The sequence below is a fragment of the Mandrillus leucophaeus genome, unplaced genomic scaffold (assembly GCF_000951045.1).
Source record: "Mandrillus leucophaeus isolate KB7577 unplaced genomic scaffold, Mleu.le_1.0 Scaffold38, whole genome shotgun sequence".
NCBI classification, from domain to species: domain Eukaryota; kingdom Metazoa; phylum Chordata; class Mammalia; order Primates; family Cercopithecidae; genus Mandrillus; species Mandrillus leucophaeus.
The window spans coordinates 4,673,604-4,697,419 of NW_012104031.1; the positions used below are offsets into that span (position 1 = coordinate 4,673,604).

Sequence of the window (23,816 nt, forward strand, 5' to 3'; positions counted from 1 at the left end):
TGTCAACATTCAGTTACACTTCGAGGTTTCTTACCTTTGGTTCTATTTTCAGTACTTTCACTTGGCAAGCCAGTTTGATGCACATAATAAAATATGTACAGACTTACTAGGCCTCAACTCCTCTTTGTATACGTTACTCTTCTCAGTAGATGATATTTATTGACCTAAAAGTCAGAGGCTGCTGCTAACTGGAACAAATAGGAATTTTCTATATAAATGTGGCAAAAAGCAACCTATACACAGAATGAGACTCGAAGGTGACGGAAATATGGGTCGTATCTTTCCCTTCATTTCTTCAAAAAAAAAAAAAAATAAATAAATACACCACACACAAGGTACTGAGACAGCACAAAGGACCCCTGGATTCATGTTACAAAGCAGCAGAATAAAAGCCCTTGAGTTCCAATAACTATTCACTTTACCTGATGCTTTTCCATGTTATCACTATAAAAATGGACATAGGCGCTGGGCACAGCGGCTTATGCCTGTAATCCCAGAGCTTTGGGAGGCTGAGGCAGGAGGATCACTTGAGGTCAGGAGTTCAAGACCAGCCTGAACATAGCAAGATCTGCCACTACATTAAAAAAACAAACAAACAAAAAAAACAAAATGCTGCGTGTGGTGGCATGTGTCTGTAGTGCCAGCTACTTAGGATGCTGAGGCAGGAGGCTCACTTGAGCCTAGGAAGTCAAGGTTACAGTAAGCTACAACAGTGCCACTATACCTGAGCCCGGGTGACAGAGTAAGATCACGTCTCAAATAAATAAATAAAAAAAAATAAACATAAAGCTAACCACTTGGGACATTTTGGGAAAAGATACACAGCTAGAAACACAAGTTGGCATTTTCAAGGTTAAGGTACTCCACAATTTTGAGCAGTATCAATCCCCATGAGTCAAATGGAGACCAAATACTCAAGGTTGAATTTTCTTTACAGCTGTAATTTCCTCCTCAAGAATAAAGTATGAGCTTTGAATGGTAAGTGAGTGTTCTATTTTATTTAGAAATCCAAGGAAATTAGTCCAAACAAATATGACAGATGGCATAACAAGTTTTTATGAAAAATATAATATAATTTAATTCCGCTAATAAAATGCTTAACTGCTCTTTACTCTCCTATACTCAACCCTGGTATCAATTTATTAATACTTTATAGGTTTAATTCCAAAAGTTTTCTGAGGTGATTCAGCAAGTCAGAAAAATTCTAGGACTCCAGCAACACCTCAATCTCCAAATTTCTTTGAGAATAAAGAAAAAGCTGTATCTGGTGGATCAAATCTTCTAATCCTTAGCTGCTATGTTTACATTTCCTTTACACCATGAGCCTTAGTTGGTTCTCATCTATAAATAGATAAGTTTAATAGGAAGCTTCATTAAAGGGAAACTGGTATAGTATCTTGAAAAACTCTGAAGAGAATCAGTCCCATTCTCCTAATGGGCCTCTGTCCAACCACCATGTCCTGCTATCTTCATGCATGCCTAAGTTTTTGTTGTCAGAGTACAGTCTACCCTCGTTTGAAAATATTTGGAGCAAGTATTTGGGAATGGGGTTGGCTGCCAGCCATTCCATGTCTGGTGACTCCATTACAAAAGGACACAAATTTCCCCAAGAGTTCTTTCCCTGTGGCTGGCAGAAAAGTGATCTCACTGAACAGTAATTTCCTTAGTCAAACACAATAAGGGCTCTTCAGCATCCAAATCAAGATAAATGTACAAACACCTTTCTCTCCAGGTTTGTCAAAAGAAGCTGAATTTCATGTTGGAAGACTGAGAGGGAACAGGCTTCCTTTCCTTGGTAGAACATGTATCTGTTAATTGATATCCTGGCACTATGAAGTGGTGAATAAAGAATCCTGAAAGGCCAATTTCATGGAGACGGGTGTGTGAAATCACTTGAACAATGAATGAGTCATAAAGGAGAAGTAAGGGCAATAAGTAGGGAAGTGAAAATCTGAGCAAGGAACATTTTGATCTTTTTGGTAAGTCTGTTCTGTATCTGAGCTAAAAACTGAAGCTTTGTCATAGGCAATCAATACGAATATAGTGGTAATTCAAAAAGGCAGCTGGGGGCATGGGAAGAGGTGATTTTGAAACAAAAGGAGAAGAAAGATTTGCATTTGACAAAGAGTTGATATTATCTACCATTAACATCACATGGACTAGCAAAATTGGGCCTATGTGCCAAGTTCAGTAAACTGAGATTGAGAGAGAATAGAACTGGCATTCACAACTAGGTAAGAAAACATTTCAGGTAAGCTAGTAGGTCATAGAGAAAGAGAAGATATTGGTGGGACTTCTACAAACCTCCATAAACGAAGGAGAAAGATGATTTCTAAAGGATCAGTACAGGATGACTAAAGGCCAGGTAAGAATTTCTTGAAGGCAAAACAGAGTAGTGACTTCATCTAGGGAATAAGAAGCAGGGAGGAACTTGCAAAGGACTGGGAAACTCAGGCCATCCCTAAGGATATATGAAAGCAGATTCTGGGAGGGACTGACAACTTAATCAGGTTTAGAAGAGATATCCATCAAATCTCTTTGAACTAAAAGTAGAAGTATTTTTATCAACTTCTCAGAACAGAGAGAAGAAAAAGATACTGAGACTACATATTCTCTAACTGGCTAAATGAAGGTCAGGATTATATGGCTATACTGTTTTTATCTTCTTTTTAAATATTTCTATAAAAATTCATTTTACAATTTTTAACTTTGCCGTAGTTGAACTAAGTGGAAAAATAATATATAGTAATAATAATCATAGTAACTAAACTTTACTGAACAAATAAAGATAGATTAGCTAATTTAAACCATACCAAAAGCTCCTTTGATGCAGATACTACTATCATCTTAATTTTATATAGAAGGAAACTCAGGCTCAAAGAAGGTAAGTGAAGGATCAAGGTGAAGCCCCTACAAAAATTTAAAATCTGAATACTCAATCTCTATGCTAATACTGTATCTGTAAGTGGTAGGTTTGGCAGTAGAAGTAATACTATACAAACTTAACTCCCTAGAAAAAAACAATGGAGCTGGAGGGTAGATGCAGAGATAAAAACTAGGAGGGAGGAATAACATCAGTAGCAATTCCTACTGATCCAGGCCATTATATCACATAGCTTCTGGTAATACTCCTGTCGCTTGAGATCCAAGTACCAATACCAGGGAAAAGGGCTTCTGGTACCTGTCAGCACACGCATGGCTCCATGGACGGCATTTAAGTCTCCGCTCACCAACATCTCCATGAGCAGGTTGAAGAGTTGGGGCCAAGCTTCAGGCCAGTCCCAGTGGGCAATGGCTGACACTGCATAGGCCACACTGGAGCGCACTTTGCTTATCGATTCTCTCAACCCATTAGGCAATAGCTCCCGGATAACAATTTTTGCCTGTAAGGGATAAAAGTCCACCTGCTATTAGATCAGGTTATAAGTGACTGGCAGAGCCCAGTTCAGTTGGGAACTGTGTTGGAAAAACAATGAGTACAAGGTACTGCAATGAGTACAAGGTACTGCATAAACTTGCAATGAATTGTCAAGTTTATATATAGGAGTTTTAGAGGAGTCTTCTCTAAAACTCCTATATATAAACTTGACAATTCATCTGGAGGGTTCATCTGTGATCTCTAGACTTATGCTGTCCATTACAGTAGCCACTAGCTACACATGGCTATTAAAATTTTAAAACATTTAAAATTCAGTTCCTCAGTTGCACTAGCCCCATTTTAAGTGCTCAATAGCCATATGTAGCTAGTAGCTATTGTTTTAGACAGCACAGACACAGAATATTTCCATAACTGCATAAAGTTCCAATGGAAAACATTCCTCCAGACCTTACACCTCAAAATTTCTTGGGGACTCAGGATGATTGCACATTATTGCACTAAGTACAAACATTATTTCATTTAATTCTTAAACCCTTAGTTGGTATTTTTATTCTCATTTTGGAGATTTAGGAAATTGAGGCTTAGGCGTTAACACATTTCCAATGATCTCATAGCTTGTAAAAAGCAAAACTGGAATTTGAACACAGACCAGCCTGATACTTGAGCTCTTTAATGTATAGCCCTATGCCCGCAATGCCAGCCAACAATCTCCTTCTCTGCCTAGTCTTGATTGCTTCATGCAGTCAAAGAATGTTGATAGTCTAATCTCTTAAAATGGACCCTCAAATCTCCTCAGGTAGACTAATCAAGTAACTGACTTACCCTTTCTGTAGTTTCAGGAGGCCTGAATTTCTCTGATTGGGCACACCAGTGAGTCTCCACATATTGTTTCAAGATGACTGATGCCAGCTGTGAAGAGAATAAGCCAAGTAGTACAGCAAGAAAAAGATTTTTTTCACACATAAAAACTATATACATGGTCCGATACATCTGAAGTCTATCTAAATCTGGCACGACATCCTAGGTTATTTATAAATCGGCCTTATTCTTATTCTTTCCCATAAGAAAGTTTCAATACCAAGGAAAAGGAAACTACCTATAAATTGGGCCAGTCTGGACTTACCTGACGGATTGCCAGTGCTCCCTGGGGATCTACAGTCAGTTCTGCCAAGTGAACACCAAATTCTGAAAGAGAAAATTTTATTGAGTCTAAGAGCACCCAGGAAAGCCATAGCAATTTACTAAGCTCTAACCCTGATGCCAACAAGATTTCAGAAAGAATCCTAATCTGTTATTTCAAAAAGAGTTGATAACTACTAAGACTGATTCCTCCAAGTAAAAGAAACAAGTTGGCTTACAGGACATGCCTTGTTACAATGAAGTTCCAACACGCTCACACTTTTTCCAGTCACCGCATACCACCTTCCAGTCATCTTCCCTTCCAAGATGACAATACCTTCCTCTTATACCAATTAATATGGTAACTGAAACATGGAGCCTGCCGTGGTGGCTCACCTCTGTAATTCCAGCACTTTGGGAGGCCGAGGTGGGTGGATCACTTGAGATCAGGAGTTCGAGACCACCCTGGCCAACATAGTGAAACCCCATCTCTACTAAAGATACAAAATTAGCCAGGCTTGGTGATGCGTGGCTGTAATCCCAGCTTCTTGGGAGGCTGAGGCAGGAGAATCACTTGAACCGAGGAGGAGGAGGTTGCAGTGAGCTGAGATTACACCATTGCACTCCAGCCTGGGAGACAAAAGCAAAACTCTGTCTCAAAAAAACAAAACAGGCTGGGCGCAGTGGCTCACGCTTATAATCCCAGCACTTTGGGAGGCCAAGGCAGGTGGATCACAAGGTCAGGAGTTCAAGAACAGCCTGGCCAAGATGGTGAAACCCCGTCTCTACTAAAAATACAAAAAAATTAGTCGGGCATGGTGGCAGGCATCTGTAATCCCAGCTACTTGGGAGGCTGAAGCAGAGAATTGCTTGAACCTGGGAGGTAGAGGTTGCAGTGAGCTGGGATCATGCCATTGCATTCCAGCCTGGGCTACAGAATGAGACTCCATCTCAAAAAACAAACAAACAAAACAACAAACAAACAAAAAAAGGGACCAAAAACAAAACAAAACAAAAAAACATGGGACCATCTATTCCTGAGGACAACTTAAAAGGTGAGATTTCACGAGCTGTCCAGATATATGCCACCAATTATGAGCTGATTAAGTCCAAGAACACATGGCTTTAACAAACTTAGTCCTAAAAATGAGAGGTTTCCAATAAGCAATGGAACTTGAACTGCACATTTGGAGACTGTAAATAACTCTTACTTCCAAATTAAAATTTATTTTTTAAAAATGATTACTAAAATAAATTTTGTTTTAGAGACAGGGTCTCTGTCATCCAGGCTGGAGTGCAGTGGCGTAATAATAGCTCACTGCAGTGTCGAATTCCTAGGCTCAAACGAACTTCCTGCCTCAGCCTCCCGAGTAGCTGAGACTACAGATGCACACCACTGTGCCTGGCTCCAAATTAAAACTTAGATCTAATATATACTTGCAAAGGAGTAAACTATCAAATATTTGTTTGTGAAAAGAGGAGGAAGAATGTAAAACCAACAGTGCATCATAATTTTTACACCTCACATTGTAGGGCTGTGCTATCCAATACAGTAGCTATTAGTCACAATGGCTGTACCTGTAATGTGGCTGGTGAGACTTGAGATGCCTATAAATGTAATACACACTAGATTTCAAACTGTGTGAAAAAAAGAGGAAAATATCTTTTTATATTGATCAAATGTTGCAATACTTTGTCTATATCAGGTTAAATGAATATAGAGTTAAAATTTAATTTTATGTTTCTTTTTGCCTTTTTAATGCAGCCACTAGAAAATTTAAAATTTCACAAGTGACTCATACTATATTTCTGTTGGACAGCACTATGCTAAAGAATGAACAGCAGTTTTCTAGACCTGCTCAGTATTGGTAGATACATAGGTCACAATAGGCTCACCACTCCCATTTGGAGGGAGCTATAGATTAGCATGATTAAGAGAATGGGCTGTTCAGGTTCAAATCCTGAAGCCACTATGCCTGTCCTTAGGTAAGTTACCTTTCTAAACCTCAACTTCCTCACCCACAAAATAAGAATACTGGTATCAGGGCCCGGCGAGGTGGCTCATGCCTGTAATCCCAGCACTTTGGGAGGTGGGGGCGGACGCATTACCTGAGTTCGAGACCGGCCTGACCAACATGGAGAAACCCTATCTCTACTAAAAATACAAAATTAGCTGGGCATGGTGGCACATGCCTGTAATCCCAGCTACTCGAGAGGCTGAGGCAGGAGAATCGCTTGAACCCAGGAGGCACAGGTTGCGATGAGCTGAGATTGTGCCATTGCACTCCAGCCTGGGCAACAGGAGGGGAACTCCGTCCCCTCCGCAAAAAAATACTGGTATCGATATATCAAGCAATCCTTCTAAGACTCAATAATATAACATATGTAAAATGCTTTGCACAATATCTGCCATAGTGGTAAAAACTTGAAGACAAAAATAAGTTATTTTGCTATCATTTTTTATTGTCTATCATGAATACACTGGCTTTCCCATCTCATGTAAGTAAAGTTACTTTTCATGTAAAGTTCCACGTTAACTGGATTCTACTGAAATAGCCATCCAAAGGGCATTTATAAAATAGAAAAGCTTAATACCAAGAAAGAGTTGTTACATGCAATGTTTCAGGTTCAAGGCTTATCCAAGTAACCAGGTTAAAAACTGCTGAAAATAATCTATGTCTCTATTTTACAAAGTAATTTTTGTAGGCTTACAGAAAAGCGGAACAGTACAGACAGTTCATGGATATCATTCATCCATTTTTCTCTTACATAATCATGGTTCAGTGATCAAAAATCAGGAAATTAACATGAGTACAATACTATTAACTAAACTAGACTGTAAGAACTTCACCAGTTTTTTTTCCTTATTGTCCTTTTTCCTTCAGGATCCCATGATCCCACATTGTATTTGGTTGCCATGTTTCCTTAGTTTCTTCTAAAGTGTGACAGTTCTTCATTCTTGTCTTTTGTGACCAGAACACTTTTGGTGAATATCGATCAGTTATTTTGTAGAATGTGTCTCAATTTGGGTTTGACTAAAGTTTCCTCAGCTTTAGACGGAGGTTATGCATTTCTGGCAAGAATACCAGAAAGTGATGCTGTGTCCTTCTCAGTATATCATATTAGGGAGTACATAATGTGGATAAAAATTTTATTACTGATTATGGTAACATTGATTACATGGCAAAGTCTGCTGGGTTTCTCCACTTAAAGGTACTGTTTTTCCCTTTGTAATTGATCCAAATCTTGGGAGACATACTTTGACATTTTGCTATTATTCTGTTTCTTTTCAAACTCTCATCCACTGATTTTAGCATCCATCTGTGAGTGTTACCTGCCTAATGGTTATTTTGCATTTCTTTTATTCTCTTCATTTATTAATTGGAATTCTTTTTTTTTTTTTGAGACGGAGTCTCGCTCTGTCGCCCAGGCTGGAGTGCAGTGGCGCGATCTCGGCTCACTGCAAGCTCCGCCTCCCGGGTTCACGCCATTCTCCTGCCTCAGCCTCCTGAGTAGCTGGGACTACAGGCGCCCGCCACCGCGCCTGGCTAATTTTTTGTATTTTTAGTAGAGACGGGGTTTCACCGTGGTCTCGATCTCCTGACCCTGTGATCCGCCCGCCTCGGCCTCCCAAAGTACTGGGATTACAGGCGTGAGTCACCGCGCCCGGCCTTGGAATTCTTTTATAAGGAAGTACTGTCCCTTCTCCTTTATTTATTACAATATTATAAAATATGTATTTTGGTTTTCATCCATGATTCCTGATTCTCAGCTCCTGTAAGCCTTATTATTTCCTAAGTGACTAGAGGAATATCTTTTTTTTTTTTTTTGAGACAGAGTCTCACTCTGTCATACAGACTAGAGTGCAGTGGCACTATCTCAGCTCACTGCAACCTCTGCCTCCTGGGTTCAAGTGATTCTTGTGCCTCAGCCTCTGGAGTAGCTGGAATTGCAGGAGTATACCACCACGTCCAGCTAATTTTTGTATTTTTAGTAGAGACTGGGTTTTGCCACGTTGGCCAGGCTGGTCTTGAACTTTTGACCTCAAGTCTGCCCACCACAGTCTCCCAAAGTGCTGGGAATACAGGTGTGGACCACCACACCCGACCAAGAATATCTTTTCTTAAAAAGTATTTGCCTTTTGTCCTTGGTTCCTGAAGTAGCTCCTGAAGGATAAAGGTGACAGTCTTTTCTTACTTACAAGATACTTTTTTCTGTCTTTTTTTCCCCCACATCACCTCACCTTTCCTTTTTTTTTCCCATTCCCCTACCTGATGCAATGGTCTTAGGATCAGGGCTGTAACTACATGTGCTGGAAGCAGGAATGATTCCTAAGCAAGAAACTGTAACTACGTATTGTAACTTAAGTCAGAATTCCTAATGGACTGATGGGAATGGGTTGTGCTTTCACCCCATTGAGCAAAATTGGGGCTAACAGTTAATACAGGTATATTGCCTGATAGTAAAAAGAGCCCACTAGTTCTGCACCTCTGTAACCTAACCCTATCTGAATGGGGCGCACGGAGGAAGAGGTACTTGCTAGACTAGTATTGTTGCCTGCAATCTAGACCATCACAGTGGCTGATTGTAATGCCCCTTCCAAAGGTGGAGAAGTTTGGGTACTTATTAAGAGAGAAGAAACAGTAGTTCAGAGGAAAGAAATGAGTAAGTGGATTATGAACTGAGAGGATTCCAATATCACATTAACACCTCAAAAGAGGCTCAGATCAAGAGATGACATTGCCTATTAGCTCAATTATATCAAATACATGAAATGGTAAAGCTCTGTGTTTGCTGAGACTACTTCTGCTTTTGCAACCTCACAAGAATGAAAGGAAGCCTGCCAATCTGAGTGGCCTCACCCTGGGAGACATTCATACAATATGATGAACTAGATTATTAATTATTGAATGGGATTCTAGTAATGTGGCAGTATCTTTTGAGTTGGACATCCTTTTGACGTAAGGGATCAGGGTTTGAAGACCCAAGGGTGGACTGTGATTTTGTGAAATATGTATTTGGTCTTTGACTTCATTTCCTGTCAAACAGCTCCTAAAATCCTCAGAAACTCCAAAGTGATGTCTTTTTGTATGCTAATAAGCTGACTTGATAGCTGGCAGCTCCTAGGTAGCTTTGGGATGGGGGCTGGTCACTGGAAATATCTAGGCAGAATTAGAGGGTTGGGACTTTCATCCCCCCACCTCACCCTGTGAGAAGGTAGAGGGGCTGAAGGTTAAGTTGATCATCAATGGTCAGTGGTTCAATCAATCACGGCAGGGTAATGAAACTTCCATAAAAATGCCAAAGAACATACTCCTGCATTCTGGACCCTTCCAGACCTCATCCTATGTATCTCTTCACCTGGCTGTTTATTTGTATCATTTAGAATATCCTTTGTAGAAAAATCTGTAAAAGTATTTCCCTGAGTTCTGTGAGCTGCTCTAGCAAATTAATCAAACCCAAAGTCCTGGCAACCGCAACTTGAAGCTGGTTTGTTAGAAGTTCCAGAGGCCTAGACTTGCAACTGGTATCTGAGTGGGTGGGGGCAGTTTTGGGGACTGAGCTTTCTTTTTTTTTTTGAGACAGAGTCTTGCCCTGTCGCCCAGGCTGGAGTGCAGTGGCCGGATCTCAGCTCACTGCAAGCTCCGCCTCCCGGGTTTACACCATTCTCCTGCCTCAGCCTCCCGAGTAGCTGGGACTACAGGTGCCCGCCACCTCGCCCGGCTAGTTTTTAGTAGAGACGGGGTTTCACTGTGTTAGCCAGGACGGTCTCGATCTCCTGACCTCGTGATCGGCCCGTCTCGGCCTCCCAAAGTGCTGGGATTACAGGCTTGAGCCACCGTGCCCAGCTGGGGACTGAGCTTTCGATCTCTAGGATCTGATGCTATCTCCAGGTAGACATGTTGGAATTGAATCGGAGGACACCCAGCTGGTGACCACTACAGAACTGACTGCTTGTTTGCTGGTGGGGAGAAATCTCCACATATTTTTGAGATCACAGAAGTCTTCTGTGTTGACTGTTGTAGTGCGAGAGCAGAGGAAAAATGGTTTATTTTTCCTAATATTTATTTATACCTATATGAACTCATAAGTATTTATTTCATTCTATGAGTTTTAATCCAATACTATTTTATTTCTTTTGTTGCTCAAATTGTTCCAGCTTTCGCCACTGGAATTCCTTCCAATTAACTCCTGTGTACTCCTATATGTCCCCATCCTTTATCAAGCACTTCCTTATTTTTTTTATACACAAGATATTCTATACTTATCTTGTATTTTCTCTGCCCAAGCCCAGATATCAACTTCTCCTGCAAGGAACCCTAGTGCCTTTCAGTGGAGAACTATATTTACAAACCAAGATGTGAGCACTAGGTATGTTCATTGCTACAGGAGTATCACTACTCCTAGGGGTTCTCAGAGAACAGAGCTAGGAAGTACAGTATACCTAACCATCTATCCATCCATCCATCCATTTATTATACTGATTGATAGTCCAGATGGCAATCCAAACCTTGAGGTTCATTCTACTCTTCCCTTATTTGTAACTTCTTTGTTCAAAAGTGATAACACTTGGCTCTCGTCATCTACATTTAGTTATTTTTTCAATCTTAAAATATGAAGCAATTACAGAAGTATTAATCCATACCTTTGTGAAAAACACACCTATTAATTGAAGTACAATTTTGGTGTATAGTTTTTTTTAACTGTAACCTACACGATGCAGTCAAATACTATTTTACTACTTGTAAATACTATTTCACAAGTTACTTAGGTTAGTTATTCCTCTCACCTAAAAAGCTGTTATTCATTTGTAAAACATTTAGGTTCACTTGTTACTACTTCTGCTCCATTTTTAGTGCCTCCCCATTGTTTGATTTTAGTTATTTATTTATTTTTGGTATGTGAAACATTACCATGATTCTCAGAGTCAAAGCTATACAAAAAGGAATATTCCAAGAAGTGTCACTTCTTCCTCATCCCTATTATCTTGTTTTCATTACCCACTCCTTTACACCCCTTCCCCACCCACTCCATGCAGACAGGTAACCAAAATCAGTTTCTGATTTTCTTTCCTGTATTTCTTTTACACAAATGAGCAGACACATTTTAAAAAACATTCCCTTCTTGTTTACATGAAAATGAGTATATTATAGACACTCTTTTGCACTTTGCTTTTTTTACTGATAACATTATATCTTGTGATTTCCACATCAGTACAGAGATTCCTGAAGCTCTTCTCTACAGCTGCATAATATATGTAGATATACTATATGTTATTCATGTGCTCTCCTCTGTATGGACAGTTAGTTTTTTTCCCTAATATTTTGTTTTTATAGACAATGCTGCAGTGAATAACATTGTGAATACGTATTTTTCAGCATAGATTTTTCAGAAGTGGGATTGTGGGTCAAGAGGTAAGTGCATTTGTGGAGCTATTGGGTGTGATCAAATTTTCTTTCAGAAGGATTGCACCAATTTGTACTCCTACCAGCAATACATAGGAGCATCTTTCCAGTTTTGCCAACAGAATGTGTTATCATATTTAAAATTTTTTGGCCAGGTGCAGTGGCTCACACCTGTAATCCCAGCACTTTGGGAGGCTAAGGCAAGCAGATTGCTTGAGTCCAGGAATTCAAGACCAGCTTGGGCAACATGGTGAAACACTAAAATAGGTGGGCATGGTGGCTCATGCCTGTAGCCTCAGATACTTGGGAGGCTGAGGTGGGAGGGTCACCTGAGTCCGGGAGGTTGAGGCTATAGTGAGAAGTGACCATGCCACTGCACTCTAGCCTAGGCGACAGAGTGATACCCTGTCTCAAAAGTAAATAAAATAAATTTTTTTGTCAGCCTGACAGGTGAGAAATGGTTAATTCAATGTTGTTTTAGATTGTATTTCTCTAACCATAAGTGAGTTTAAACACTTTTCGTATGTCTGAGTGTTGTTTTGGTCCTTTGTTCCTCAATTTTTAAGAATTCTTTATATATTAAAGGTGTTATCCTTTTGTCTGTAGTATACATTATGGGGAAAAAAATTTGTTCCAGTTTGTCAGTTGTCTCTTGATTTTTTATGTGGTGTTTTTCCCATGTAAATTGTAAAAAAGTTTTATGTAGTCAAATTTATCAATAAAATATTTTCTTTTATTGTCTCTGGATCTTGAGTCATAGTTAGAATCCCTTTCCCTATGTCAAATTTAAAGATAAATTCACCCATGTTTTCCTCTAATACTTGTATGATTTAATTTTTTCTGTTTAGACCCCTAATCAATTTAGAGTTTATTTTAAAAAAAATCTAGTGTGAGACATAAGTCTAATTCCAAACGGCTACATAGCCATTGCAGCACCCCCCTTTTTTTTTTTTTTTGAGACATTGTCTCGCTCTATCCCCCAGGCTGGAGTGCAGTGGTGCGATCTCGGCTCACTGCAAGCTCCATCTCCCAAGTTCACGCCATACTCCTGTCTGTCTCCAGAGTAGCTGGGACTACAGGCGCCCACCACCACACCCAGCTAATTTTTTGTATTTTTAGCAGAGACAGGGTTTCACTGTGTAGCCAGGATGGTCTTGATCTCCTGACCTTGTGATTTGCCCGCTTTGGCCTCCCAAAGTGCTGGGATTACAGGCGTGAGCCACCGCACCCGGCCTCATCGCAGCATTCTTTGTTAAAATGTCCACCTCTAGTGATTTGAGATACTACCTTCATCTATGTTCAATTTCCACAGGCACTTGTATCTATTTCTGGATTTTCTCTTCTATTCCACAGTTCTATTTGAGTACAGTGCTGCACTGTTTGTTTTAATTACACAGGTTTTATGTAATGTTTAAACGTCTGATAGAACAAGTTCCCTCTTGCAGTTTTCCTTTTTCAATGTTTTTGGAGCTATTCTTCTCTGTCTGTTTTTCTACATGAACTTTAGAACCAACTTGTCTAGCTCATCTATTATGCTGAGTTGTCCTGTCCAGTCACAGAGTATGTTTTTCCACTTGTTCACATCTGATTTTATGTCTTGGAAGGCAGAGGTAGGCAGATTGCTTGAGCTCAGGCCTTTGAGACCAGCCTGGGCAACATGGTGAAACCCTGTCTCTACCAAAAATACAAAAATTAGCTGGGCATGGTGTTGTGTGACTGCAGTCCCAGCTACTTGGGAGGCTGAGGAACGACAATTACTTGGGCCTAAGAGGCAGACGTTGCAGTGAGCTGAGACTGAGCCACTGCACTCCAGCATGGGTGACATAACAAAACCTTGTCTCAAAAAGTTTCCTCTAGGCTGGGCACGGTGGCTCACGCCTGTAATCCCAACACTTTGGGAGGCCAAGACAGGTGGATCACCTGAGGTCAGGAGTTCAAGACCAGCTTGGCCAACATGGTGAAACCCCATCTCTACTAAAAATACAAAAATTAGCCGGGCGTGGTGGCAGGTGCCTGTAGTCCCAGCTACTCGGGAGGCTGAGGCAGGAGAACCCCCCAGGAGGCAGAGGTTGCAGTGAGCCAAGATCATGCCACTGCACTCCAGCCTGGGCAACAGAGCAAGGCTCCATCTCAAAAAAAAAAAAAAAAAAAAGTTTCCTCTAATAGGTTCTTACACATTTCCTAAGCATTTACTTTTTTGTTGATATTGTAAATGGTTTTGGTTATTAAAAAAACATTACATCCTCTATCCTTTTATGGTTTGTTTATGTGAAAGCTATTGATTTTTATATTTTATTTCCTGTTATTTTACTGAATTCTTAGATTCTTAACTTATTCTTATTATGCCTTTAAGCTGCAGTTTTTGATCCACTCCTATGGCACCTATCATTTCACTCAGGAAAGTGGATTTTTTTTTTTTTTTTTTTTGCATGACCACCACAGAAGAAGCCACATTCTTTCTGAGTTATTAAATGATTAAATCACAAGCAAACACTTGAAACTTGCACAATCCCCCTACAGATAATGCAATCCATTCTAATTCCTAGGATTAATTTGGTAAGTACAGATTCTGGTTAAATCTATAAAACCTATTTGTAGCAAGAGAAGAAACAATAAGTGTCTACAACCCGAAGATATGGGAGTCAACTTTCAGAACTGATTCTAAAACACAGATGAGTCAGATAATTCAGGAAGATCTCTTAGATGCTGACGTTCAAGTTCAATGGCAAAAAGCACTCTAAAATGCACATGTGATATCCATTTAAAGGAGAAAGACAACTACTAAGGCCATCCATAATTCCTTTGAGTTCAGATACTTAGTGTGATAATGGATGCTAACTTCATGGCCTCAAGTCTGCTTAGAATGTCACTGTCCACCCAGGATTGGCCTCTCTAGACATGGTGAACCAATTCTGGTGTGCCTTATGTAACTTCCTTCACAATGATATACAAGCACATTCACAAATTACCTGGGACATACAGTATTTTTTCTTTTTTTTAAGATGGAGTTTCACTCTTGTTGCCTAGGCTGGAGTACAATGGCGCAATCTTGGCTCACCGCAACCTCCACCTCCCGGGTTCAAGTGATTCTCCTGCCTCAGCCTCCCGAGTAGCTGGAATTACAGGCATACACCACCATGACCAGCTAATTTTGTATTTTTAGTAGAGATGGGGTTTCTCCATGTTGGTCACGCTGGTCTTGAACTCCCAACCTCAGGTGATCCGCCCGCCTCGGCCTCCCGATGTGCTGGGATTACAGGCGTGAGCCACGGCGCCTGGCCTGGTATTTTCTTTTAAGGCACTATTTAAATAATTTTTCCATAGGTCATTATGATTTGGATTTTTAATGTTCCTAGCAAAAGCATAATTTTTGGATCATTACTACAGGGACAAACTAAAACAAGATCAAAATGAAGAAATTTTTCAACATACAGTGTGAAAAGATACTGAGGAATGAGACTTTTTGAGAAAAGTTTGAAACTTAAGACTTTATAAAGCTTAAACAAATCTGAACAACTGTCCTTCCAATGAAAGCACTGATAGATAGTTGTAGGGTAATACTGAGGCTCACAGCTCACATAAGGGAAAAAGAACCTCACATTTTCCAACAGTTCACTCTGGCACTGATCCACAGGAGTCATTAGAGCATGAAGACCAGGCAAACTTTACACACAGGTCCTGTCACAGTTTAGGGGTCCTTTCTCATCAACCAGAGAATTCCAAGTCTATTCTCTTCAGAGAAAAGCTTAGCATTGATATATTTTTTCCATATCCCTGCCAGAAGGATGCACTCCAGTGATGATCACAATAGCCAGAAGCTCTTCACTCCAATACAGTAAGTTAATCATGTCTAGTAACCTATCAAAGAACATACACAAAATTCCACTAACCACCTTGCTTCACATATCACTGAGACTGGAAAGGATGGTGAGAATAAGAGATCAGAAGATTAAGACCCACGCAGGAGCCAAAAACCCAAGTTAACCAAGGGATCTGTACCTACAACAAGTATTTTAAGATGGATTCCTTCTAAAAGCTAATTGTTTCACACATGAAAGAACCAGCATTAAAGTTCAAGTAACATATATATTTGCTCAAAAGCAGATAAATAAAGGCAAAGAAAATCTTCAAATAACATCATTGTTAACTAAAGACAAATTTTAAAATAAAATAGATGAACAGATTTTCTTCTCTATAGACCTCTAGAGTTTCAAAAATTATGACCACATGTCCATTATGACCACATGTCCAACATGACCACATGTTTTGAAGCCTCAAAAATTCAAAGACAAAGAGTTTATTTGCATTAGGTTATAGGGGGATGAAAGATGGAAAATACAAAATTATTTTACTTAACCCAATTCAGTCTGTCTAGACGACAGACCTACTAGAAATACAAGGATATCACTCACCATTTGCGACTGTCGTACCCATAAAACGTTAGTTTATTTAAAAGCTATATAAATGCTTCCAAGGAGTATGATGTTGATGGTAAACTCTGTGCTATAAAACTGATGCAAAATTAGCTGGGTGTGGTGATGCGCACCTGTAGTCCCAGCTACTCAGGAGGCTAACATGGAAGGATCACTTGAGCCCAGGAGTTTGAGGCTGCAGTGAGCTATGATCATACCACTGCACTCCAGCCTGGATGACAGAGCGAGATCTTGTCTCAAAAAACAAACTAAGAAACAAACTAATGCAAAGAAGGAAAAGCTAGAAAATAGTCCTAAAGCTCTCTGCCTTACTTTAAATCTGATTAACACATTTGCGCCTATCCACTGGTTTCTGTTAAGTAGCAAAACCCTACTTACACATTTTTCACTTAACAGAGACACAAAATTTTTTGAAATACAACTAAGTATATCTGTTAAAAAAAAGTACTTGTGTGTGTGTGTCTGTGTGTGCGCGTTGGGGGACTTCTGGTTTTACTGATTGGTGTCTTTAACATAATGTCTTTAAAAATATGAGAAAGAGGCCGGACGCAGTGGCTCACGCCTGTAATCCCAGCACTCTGGGAGGCCGAGGTTGGCAGATCATGAGGTCAGGAGATTGAGACCATCCTGGCTAACACGGTGAAGCCCCGTCTCTACTAAAAATACAAAAAATTAGCCAGGCGTGTGGCGGGCGCCTGTAGTCCCAGCTACTTGGGAGGCTGAGACAGAATGGCGTGAACCCGGGAGGTGGAGCTTGCAGTGAGCCGAGTTTGCGCCACTGCACTCCAGCCTGGGCGACAGAGTGAGACTCCATCTCAAAAAATAAAAAATAAAAAAATAAAAAATAAAAAATAAAAAAATATATATACATATATATTTACGAGAGAAAGAATAGCCTAATAACTTACTCTGGGATAATAAAGGCAGGGAGAATATAAGAAACACAGACACACATATCTACTTTATTTTGCTTTGCTTGGAAAAGACTGTTTAAGATTAAACTAAGATTGAAGTTGAGCCAAAGGGCAACACTGCCAAGAGGGCTATATGAAGTTGCTTTCTAAAGCTATTTTTGTTGGGAAATTTAATTTCTCTAGTTCCCTTTCTCACGGTGAAATAAGGACAGTTCATTCTGTTAATCTGGGTTTTCACCCTGACTCTAGATTCTCCTCAATTATACCTTTACATCTATCCAAAATGGCATCATTTGACTTCCCTTCTAAGAAATCCTCTTGCCCTCTTTCATTCTCTAGTCTCATTCTCTTTTAGTCTTTTGCTTCCCTCTCGTTATCCTTGCTCCCCTTTCTCTCTTATCACCCCATGTGGCAAAAACATTATCTATCTAAAACTTGGTTTAGAAGGGAAAATCCAAAGGAAGGCATGGAGGATAAAGGATCAGTTACGAAATACACACTTATTGGTCTGAAGGGTCTCCTAGAGAGACAAGACTTGGCAGTACTTTGACAGTCAACTAGTGACAATTGTGAACAGGGATTGTTGGAAGGATGGGGTTTTGAGTAGACCCCTGGACAAGCTCCCTATTTCTCAATGGGGGTTGGTAAGCACCACAAAACCACAGCTGAAAGGAAAAAGAAAACTCCACCACTGGCCTTCTTCCGAGCGTGGCCGCCTTCCGCTCGGCTCAGTGCCCGCCACATGCCCAGGAGTGCGTCTGGATCCTTGAGGGGCGCCCTTCGCAGGTGGACAGTGCTTACGCTATACTGCAAAAGAGCCAGAAAAGTGCCCATGAGAACCAGAAAGCAAACTTCCAGCCAGCAGGATCATCTCTCTAGGCATCTAAGATGGAGAAATCAATACAGATATCTAGGCAGCATCTGAATGCCAGGAAAGGTGAAGGAGAGATAATTTCCCCCCCTCCCCTGTTCAACATAATGGTGGTAGAAGGGAAGAAAAATGTATTCTCTGTGACTTATCTACCGGGAACTAACTAGACAAGGCCAAATGATAGAGGAAATGTTGTCATTTGTAATAGGCAAAAAAGAAGTAAAGAAGAAAATGACCTAGGGTTTAAATCTAGTTATGTGAGAAAGTCTGTGCATGCTGGCACGAAGAGTTAAAGGTTCTGAATGAAAGCAACCAATTCCACCACTTGGGTAATGCCATTCTTAGAGGCAAAGTAGATAAAGAAGAAGAAAAAGAGGGAAAGAACTTCATTCTAAGATATTTAAAAAAAAGCACAAATACACCAAAAATAAAAGACTGACATTCTCAAAAGATGGTAATTCTCATTATCTCACTGTAAGTTAGACAAAAACAAAAGAAAGAGTTGATGAAGCTGAGTACAGAATATGAGACTTTGACGTAAGAGGTCTTCGGTGGTTCATAACCTCTCCAGTCTTTTTAACTACTATGTTCGTAAAGTGCTTAATATGAACCTTCCTATTAAACAAAACAGAATTAGAAAGCATGCTTTAGACTCTTAGCAGTGGAACAAAAAAAAAAGAAAAAAGAAAAAGGTCTCTAACGAATAAAAAAACTTTTTTAAAAAAATGTTTTACCGTATTTAGGTAGAAGTAAATTTCCTACAAACCTGATCAAACTCAACATCTCAATCCTCCTAAGAAAAATGAAAGGGGCCAGTTGTGGTTGCTCATGCCTATAATCACAGCACTTTGGGAGGATCACTTGAGGGCAGGAGTTCAAGACCAGCCTGGTCAACACAGCAAGAACCCCATCTCCAGACAAAAATTAAAAAAATCAGCCAAGTATGGGCATGTGCTTGTAGTCACAGCCACTTGGGAGGCTGAGGTAAGAGGATTGTGTGAACTCAGGAGTTAGATTCTACAGTAAGCTATGATCACACCACTGCACTCTAGCCTGGGTGACAAAGCAAAACTCTGTATCTTAAAAAAAAAAAAAAAGAAAGAAAAAAATAAAAATGATAGGTTAACAATTACCTGCAGAATACTGTACATCATAATAACTTCCAAACTTTCAAGCAACGTTCTCCTCAATTCAGGATGGGAGTGCTATCTGATGAAGGTGGTTACTGACATCATCTCCTTATCTAATCAGCCCTGTTAAATAGACTTTAAATATTCAGAGAAGTTTGCTGGGTTTCTTCCAGATTCCAAGTGACTAGCAAAAATAGCAAGCACAGGGGCTCAAGAAAATCATTCCGGCAGGGCACAGTGGCTCACGCCTGTAATTCTAGCACTTTGGGAGGGCAAGGTGGGTTGATCACCTGAGGTCAGGAGTTCAAGACCAGCCTGGCTAACATGGCAAAAGTCCATCTCTACTAAAAATACAAAAATTAGCCTGGCATGGTGGTACATGCCTATAATCTTAGCTACTTGGGAGGCTTAGGCAGGAGAATCACTTGAACCTAGGAGCTGGAGGTTTCAGTGAGCTGAGATCGTGCCAATGCACTCCAGCCTGGGTGACAGAGCGAGACTCCGTCTCAAAAAAAAAAAAAAAAAAAAAAAAAATTCATTCCAGGACACCAGGCTGATGAAGTTACCTCTTATCCTTTTCAGATTGACACACTACATGAATCAAGTGGATCTCTCACATACACACACATCCTTGGCTTAAGAGAACAGGTGCCCATTCTGGAAAATGTGATAATTAATTAATTTATTTATTTATCAGAAATTTATTTATCAGAAAATATCAGCTGGTACACTAAATGATCAAGACTACTCTAGGCTCCAGCACCCTTTATTTTCTAAGATAACTGCTTCTTAAAATCTCATCCATAGTACAATTGGTCACAGCATGTCAACTTCTCTTGCCTGTCCTTTTAACAGGGAGTTGACAATTGACCTGTGCCCCTTCCCCACAAATTAGAGATTCTTCTGTTTAATCTTCAAGACTAGGGATCATCACCTAGTAGCCAAGGAAGGTAACAAATCTTTTTGGCAAAGGGAACAGACCTGTTAATCTTAAGGACCATGTGGGATCAGTCTCCTATGAGATGGACCAATAAACAGCTCATAAAGACAGTGCGGTTATTTGAGAAGACAGAGGGACTAAATCTGGTTGTCACCTGATCCTGGGCCCCGTGGAACCAAAAAAGGATCAAAAGATTACCAGAACACAAAAGACACCAAATCCCACATTTCTCATTAACTTCAAGTCTTAAGAGTGTTTCCGGCCTGGCAGGTTGGTTCATGCCTGTAATCTCAGCACTTTGGGAGGCCGAGGTGGGCAGACTGCTTGAGCTCAAGAGTTCAAGACCAGCCTGGGCAACATGGCTAAACCCCGCCTCTACTAAAAATACAAAAATTAGCTAGGCATGGTAGTGCATGCCTGTAATCCCAGCTACTTGGGAGGCTGAGGCATGAGAATCGCTTGACCCTGGGAGGTAGAGGTTATAGTGAGCAGAGATCATGCCACGGCACTCCAGCCTGGGCCACAGAGTGAAACGCTGTCTCAAAGAAAAAAAAAAGTTGTTTCCTAGAACCGGAAAAAAGGTTCCTTCTACTAGGATAAAACTAAAATGTGGGCTGGGTACAGTGGCTCACGGATGTAATCCCAGCACTTTGGGAGGCTGAGGCAGGTGGATCACCTGAGGTCAGGAGTTCGAGAGAGCCTGGCCAACATGGTGAAACCTCGTCTCTACTAAAAATACAAAAATCAGCCAAGCGTGGTGGCAAGCGCCTGTAATCCCAGCTACTTGGGAGGCTAAGGCAGGAGAATCGCTTGAACCCAAGAGGTGGAGGTTGTGGTAAGCTGAGGTTGCACCACTGCACTCCAGCCTGGGTGACAGAGTGAGACTCCGTCTCAAAACAATAACAACAACAAAACCAAAAAACACTAAAATGTGAAGCAACACCAAAGGAGTGGAAAGCAGTTTGTCCATTTGTTTGCAAGAATGGCTCATCTTGCTCTGTAGGGCATTCTAATAGGAGGAACAATGTCCTGCCAGTTTCATCGGGCCAGATAGTTGGCTAAATCCCGGCTGGAAAGCTGGGTGCTATGTTTTCATGCAAAGATGGGTTGAGGGTGGTGAACAAGAAGCTACTATATTGCACCATGTTCAGAAAAAACCTGAGAGATTCAGACAGAGTGTAAGGTGGGAGGTACTCTGAACCCAATGTCAAAGATAACTTGTTAAAGGCCACAAGAGGAAGAAAGCAGACTGCATCTGAGGAATGGACCACTATTCTCCACCTAAAAACAGGTACAGAAGTGGGTAAATCTCTATATAGTATTTTTGATAAACATAAGGAGCCACACTACTTAAAAGACACAAGCAGCCTCCAAAGGGTCCAAAGCACTGCACTAAACTCCAGAGACTGATCCAACTCTCTAACCACATCCAAAACCTGAGTCATATGCTTTATTACTAGACGACCAATATCAGGTCACTGCATCAATGTCTTTCCATACTTTTCATTCTCACAGTCTGCCCAACAACACATTACCAGTAAGTTATGGGGGTCGGTCGATCAATTCTCATCAGTGACTTAGATCAAAATTCTGTACTTTTGAAATTTAATTTTTCCCTTGAAGGCTCAAAAAAAAAGCCAGGTGTGGTGGCTCAGGCCTGTAATCCCAGCACTTTGGGAGGCCTAGGTGGGAGGATCGCTTGAGTCCAGAAGTTTGAGGCTGCCATGATGGCATCACTGCACCAAAGTCTACAAGATAGAGTAAGACCCAGTCTCAAGGAAAAAAAAAGATGAATACAGCGAGGAATCAGAGTTTCAAAAAAGACCTCGAGAACTTTATAACTGACTTTGCCTAGATGAGACTATGGCATTTGGCTAAAGTTGAAAAGATCAGAGCAAAAGTAGAGTTGCTGTAAGACAGTTTAAATACAAGTCAAGGTCCACCTTTCATACAAAGGTGCCAGACATGTATTTGGAGCACCGGGAGTACTGGGTACCACTCAGGGAAGGTTTAGTTAGGATGAATTTGCACCAGACTCTCAGTTTTATTCAGGTGGTAACTTGAATGTGATGAGGTTCCTTTGCTTTGCCACTCTTCCTTCCTCATACTCAAAGGAGACAGACATTAATGTGCATAAAGGAATGTTACTTAGAAGCCGATAAAAACTCTTTTAGTTTACACATGGTTCTCAAACAGCTTTCTCCTAAGCAGTGGTTTCTCCTCTTGTAGATCTGATATTTTATAACACAATGACAATTACAACTGGGCCTTCAAAATGGTCCTTAGCCTGTTAGATCCCAAATCTCAACATATTTCCAATAGAAGAAAATTTGTTTTCAACAGCTCTTTCATACTGTGAGAGAATGTAAACTAAATTTAAGAGCGATTTGTTCTAAATTCTTTTCAATAAAAATACGTCCAGTAGGAGAATTAATTCAAGGTTCTGAATGTGATGGGTGTCAGTGATGGGACAATTTCCCATATCTCTGACGTGGTATTTAAGTGGTGGTGGAAATATTCCTGAGTTGGGAGATTCTGAGGATTTGGAGTTCCACTGAAGCTCTGACGAGATATATTTCTTACACAAAGACCAAGAAGATTTTTCCTCCTGTTTCCAGATTAAATTGTTCTTTGTGGTAGCTACACTGGACCTGGTGAAAGGCTCACTCGGCAGGAAATTGATAGGAAATCTCGAACCAACAGTTTATTTTCTTCTCCATCACTTTAAAGCACACAATAGAGGATGGAGACAAAGAATCAAAAACAAAGGAGGATCAGTTCCTCCAAATAGAAATGCACAAAGGTATTTAATAAGGGCAAATTATTTTTAAAATAAACGGAAGTACGGTCAGGACAGTGAAGCAGTCGCATATGCATTTAATTTCTGGGAAAACATGAAGAGTACAACCAACCGGCTAGGTTTATAACTCAAGGGCAGAAACTTGTTTGATGACATTAAGCTTTGATAGCCGCCTTCTCGAGGCCCTACCCTTCACCACTTCTACTAATAGCTCCCCCTACTCTTATCCCAGTACAATCGAGCTGATGAAGAGAACAGCAAAATACCTTGGTCCTAGACTCAGAAAATATTTCCTCGACCGTGCTACTTCCTCCAACAGCACCAAGTCTAGCTCCATCTCCGTTCCCTGCAGATTCTAGGCTCCATCTATCTTTTCAAGTCCCCACCCTCCCTCCCCCACTCCCAGGCTCCACCTCCCCCGACCCTATCCTTCAGGCGCGCCTCTCCTCTCTGGGACTTTCACAACCACCAGCGACATCAACCTCTCGCTTCCTGCTCCACTTCTCCGCGCCCAGATCTCCAACTGGCTCAGGCTCCCCATGTCCCCTGCCGGTACGGAGCTGCGGTCAGCGGATTGTGCGGCTGAGCCATCCTCGTGACGGTCCCGCCTCACTCACCCTCCGTCACCTCCAGCACCTTAATCTGTTCTTCAGCAGCCGCCCGCACCTCCTGTACTGGGGATAGGATCCCGGTGAGCGTATCCACTAACGCCTCCTTCAATCCTTGTGCCACTGGACCCGGCAGCCCGGAGGCCGCACCAGCTGCCGCCGCCGCCGCCATCTTTTCTCCCCTCAGCCCGCCAGCCCCGCGGCCGGGACCCGCCA

The 23,816-nt window shown here is 41.0% G+C and overlaps 1 protein-coding gene across 1 annotated transcript in view; it reads right to left on the reverse strand.

The window, feature by feature from the left end:
* Nucleotides 1-23,816, reverse strand: part of IPO9 (importin 9) — a 60,852-nt gene extending 37,036 nt beyond the window's left edge. Inside the window, exons 1-4 of the mRNA XM_011990542.1 lie at nucleotides 23,610-23,816; nucleotides 4,503-4,564; nucleotides 4,202-4,288; nucleotides 3,182-3,383 (exon numbers count right to left, since the gene is read on the reverse strand). Of these exons, the coding sequence (XP_011845932.1) occupies nucleotides 3,182-3,383; nucleotides 4,202-4,288; nucleotides 4,503-4,564; nucleotides 23,610-23,772 (514 nt within the window). The 5' untranslated portion in view covers nucleotides 23,773-23,816. The remainder of the gene's footprint in view (nucleotides 1-3,181; nucleotides 3,384-4,201; nucleotides 4,289-4,502; nucleotides 4,565-23,609) is intronic.